The sequence below is a fragment of the Nansenia antarctica genome, assembly GCF_963989245.1.
Source record: "Nansenia antarctica genome assembly, chromosome: 2".
Taxonomy (NCBI): domain Eukaryota; kingdom Metazoa; phylum Chordata; class Actinopteri; order Argentiniformes; family Microstomatidae; genus Nansenia; species Nansenia antarctica.
The window spans coordinates 6,225,685-6,229,942 of record NC_137675.1 but is presented as its reverse complement, the minus strand read 5'-3'; the positions used below and the strand labels follow the sequence as shown (position 1 = coordinate 6,229,942).

The 4,258-nt window shown below is 52.3% G+C and overlaps 1 protein-coding gene across 1 annotated transcript in view; it reads right to left on the bottom strand.

Annotated features, from left to right (window-relative positions):
- Positions 1-1,556: 1,556 nt before the first annotated feature.
- The window catches only part of LOC308149715 (voltage-dependent calcium channel gamma-2 subunit-like), a gene marked incomplete at both ends in the record, with an annotated part of 66,446 nt that continues 63,744 nt past the window's right edge, over positions 1,557-4,258 (bottom strand). Inside the window, one exon of the mRNA XM_080522613.1 lies at positions 1,557-2,125. Coding sequence (XP_080378739.1) covers positions 1,557-2,125 — 569 coding nt within the window. The remainder of the gene's footprint in view (positions 2,126-4,258) is intronic.

Sequence of the window (4,258 nt, the reverse complement as noted above, 5' to 3'; positions counted from 1 at the left end):
AAAAAAAAAAAAAAAGGCCTTCGGCCTTACTTATCAAAGTTTGTTGGATTAGTTTTTTCGTCCAAAAGCATAATGAAGCCCCACCCCCCCTCGCCCCTCAAAAAAAGAGAAACACATTACAGTAACATTAACTTCTGCTCCATCACGTTCCCTCCTGTGTAAGTTGAATCATTGTTCAAAACATAGGTTTCTCAAAAGTAGATTGGACGATTTTTGATTAGCATGCATGTAAATTTCTTAAATCGTGAGAGTCACTTAGCTTGGTCTAGTAGTGGTCTCTTCTCTCAAGTGTTTGTATCAGCGACATGCCCAGTCGCTTGTCCCTTGTCTTCTTGTCTCCAGTCCCCCCTGTTCCCGCCAAAAGCTGTTCTGTTACCCAGAATTCATATGGCGTCTCCTCTCCCAGAAGACCTTCTTTGACCTTTCAACGCCGTTGACCACAAACAAAGATGGCTGCCAGTGCCTTTAGCAGAAGGCCGGAAGGTTCTTTGAAAACAATAGAATGTGTCTAAGATGGAACTAACTGTCTGCTCAAACTCGTTGCCAAGTTACCTGAAAGCACTGTCATTTCCCCTTTTTTTTGTGTTTTTTTGTTCATTTTCTTTTTTTTGTCCTCAAACCGGTCACAATGACACCTTCCTACCGCTTTAGTTTCCATGACGACTTTATTTAGTTTCACTTGTTTTGTCATTCAGTTCATTTTTTTTCTTCTTTTTTTTGCGTCAGGGAAGTCTATCTGTGATTTATTAACATATATATTCATATATTCATATATAATCAATACATATATTAACTTATACGTTTTTTTGCGGCCTGGGTTTCCTCCCTGCTTAAATCCCAAACCGCAATGGTTCACAGTATTAATGCGAAAAAGAATTAAATCAAATAGATACAGCAACTAAAGAGAGGAGTGCAGGGATGAAAGGGGGGGGGGCGGGGGGATGGGGGGGGGAATGGAGTGGAGGGTTGTTAGGAGGGAGGGAGGGACCATTTATAGCCCCCATGTTCAGACCCGAGTCCAAAATATAAAACTCCATCTCAACTCCTGGTCTGGTCTAGCCTCCTCCCCCCTCCTCCCCCCTCCTCCCCCCTCCAGGAGCCCCGCCTCTCCTCCACCCAGCCCTGTTCTCTGGCCACAGAGAGAGAACCCCCCCCTGCCGCCCCCCCCCCCACTCCTCATTCCCCATCCTCCCCTTCATATCTTTACAAACATGTTTAAAACCTCTTTAAACAACGGTAGATGGGAAAATCATGCATTTTTTTCGTCTTTTTTAATTTCCTCCACTGTTTTTGTTTTTGTTCTTCTTTTTTGTTCTTCACCACATGGGAAAAAAAACTTGTGTGACCGCCGTCCCCCGTCGACCCCGGAACACACCGGAAACACTGGAAACACAGAGCGCCTTTGTTCAGTCGCTCTGCGCTGTTCTTCAACCCCCTCCCCTCCAACCCTTCCTCCCTCTCTCTCTCCCTCATCCCTCCCTGTCCTCTTCCCGCCCCCTCTCCCCCCCCCCCCGCCCCCCCCTAACAGGGGGAGTCCAGTCCTCTCGGGAACCCTCTCATACGGGCGTGGTGCGCCTGTTCGCCGCGTTGCTCGAGGAGTCCTTCTGGTCCTTCGTCGGGATGCAGTTGTGGACCTGCAGGAAGTTGTGGTCCCTCCCCTCCGTGGAGTTATAGGTGGCCGTGGGCGTGCCCGAATTTCCGCCTCCGCCGCCGCCGCCCTTCAGCAGCGTATCCCGCGGCAACGTGTACATGGACAGCTCGGTGGAGGGCAGCGCGCCGAATGCCTTCAGGCCCACCGGCGAGGCGTCGCGCGACGGGTGCGACGGGTCGGTGGAGCGGGAGGACGAGCGCGAGCGGCGCCGGTAGCGGTAGCGGTAGCTGGGGATGCGCGTGATGGCCGCCCCCTGGAGGTAGTCGGCGGCGCGCGCCCCCGCCCGCAGCTCGCGGTGGCGGTCGATGAACATGTGCACCGCCAGCACGCCCACCATCTCCGCCATGATGAAGGACAAGGCGCCGAAGTAGAAGGACCAGCCGTAGGAGTAGCTGTTCTTCTTGCTGTCCGACTTGGACGGGTCGCCCGAGTTGGCCGATATGTAGACGATGATGCCGATGATGTTGCTCAGGCCTGGCCGGGGGGGGAGGGGAGGGGGGGAGAGAGAAGGAGGGAGAGAGGGGGGGAGAAAAAGAGAGAGAAGGAGGGGGAGAAAGAGAGAGGGGGGAGAAGGAGAGAGAGAGAGGGGGGATAAAGAGAGAGGGAGAGAGAGAGAGAGAGAGAGAGAGAGAGAGAGAGGAGAGAGAGAGAGAGAGAGAGAGAGAGAGAGAGAGAGAGAGAGAGAGGAGGGGAGAAAAAAAGCAAATACAGGTTACACGCAAGGGTAGAAAGTGTCTGGCACTTTTGTGTAAGTCCAGTACGTCCAGGACTTTAGCAGTGTTCCTAAACGTTTGTGTTCCCGTTCCTCCACGTCAGCAGGGAGCCATGGACAAGGTGGAGGAGTCCAGGATAGGATTGAGACCCCCCCCCCGCCCCCCCTGAGGTGTCTTTAATAAGTCTGGGAGCAAGGACCTTCAGCAGGGCTTTCAAACCTTATCTCTCTCTGTCTCTCTCTGTCTCTCTCTCTCTCTGTCTCCCTCCCTCTCTCTCTCTCTCTGTCTCCCTCTCTCTGTCTAGCTCTCTGTCTCCCTCTCTGTCTCCCTCTCTCTGTCTAGCTCTCTCTCTGTCTCCCTCTCTCTGTCTCTCTCTCAGTCTTTCTCTCTTTCTGTCACTCTCTCTCTGTCTCTCTCTCTGTCTCCCTCTCTGTCTCTCTCTCTCTGTCTCTCTCTCTCTCTGTCTCTCTCTCTCTGTTTCCCTCTCTCTCTCTGTCTCCCCCTCTCTCTCTCTCTGTCTCTCTCTCTCTGTCTCTCTCTCTGTCTCTCTCTCTGTTTCCCTCTCTCTCTCTCTGTCTCTGTCTCCCTCTCTCTCTCTCTCTGTCTCCCTCTCTCTCTCTCTGTCTCTCTCTGTCTCCCTCTCTCTGTCTCTCTCTCTGTCTCTCTCTCTCTCTGTCTCCCTCTCTCTGTCTCTCTCTCTGTCTCTCTCTCTCTCTCTCTCTCTCTCTCTCTCTCTCTCTCTCTCTCTCTGTCTCCCTCTCTCTCTCTGTCTTTCGTGGGAGCGGTGATCTGTGAATCTGTGCGGTCATCACTGTTGTCTTGTCTTCCCTCTCTCTGTCTCTCTCTCTCTCTCTCTCTCTCTCTCACTCCAACATGCTCTCTCTCTCTCTCTCTCTCTCTCTCTCTCTCTTTGTCTCTCCTTCGAGCTGTCTGTCGGGTTCTCACGTTCTCTCACGTTCTCTCGATCGTTTCATTCAGTCTTTCTCCTCTCACGTGCGCTCTCTCTCTCTATCTCTCTCTCTCCCTCTCTCTCTCTCTCCAATATGCTCTCTCTCTCTCCCTCTCTCTCTCTCTCTCTCCCCCCCTCTTCAATGCGTCTGTTGTCGGTCTGTCACTCTGCTCCCTCATCGTACGGGTCTCACTGGTGGTTCAGCATCAGAACACAGGAGAGACACGGCGTGGAGCCATGACAGGGACGGATCATTGGAGAAGTGTGTCAGGGACACCTTATTTTTAGAGTTTAATCCCAATGGGTTGTTCTTAGCCTAGCAACAGCATGAGAGAGAGAGGGAGAGAGGGAGGAGAGAGAGAGAGAGAGAGAGAGAGAGAGAGAGAGAGAGGGAGAGAGAGTGAGAAGGAGAGAGAGGGAGAGAGACAGAGAGACAGGAAGAGAGACAGAGACAGAGAGAGAATTGTGCCTTGTACTTCTGACTTGCACCACGGAGGGAGATGAGGTATTTGGCTCGGCACAGTAGGGCATGGCCTAGAACCAGGCAGACTGTCTCACACACACACACACACACCCACACACACACACACACAAACACGTGCGGATGCATGCATGCACAGATGCACACTGATGCGCACCCGCACACACACACACACACACACACACACACACACACACACACACACACAATACTAAAGCTACATGTCTGAGGACTGGCTGAATATGACCTGCTTTCCAAAGTACTTTCATACCCTCTCTCTTTCTCTCTCTCTCTATCCTCTCCTCCATCCTTCTTTCCTTCCTTCCCTCCCTTCTCGCGGACACAGATGGTAACCCATGCTAAGAATTATGTTCCCTCCATCCCTCCCTACCCACCGTACCTCCACCCTTCTTTACCTTCCCATATCCCCCCTCCCTCTGTCCTACACTCCCTCCATCATCCTC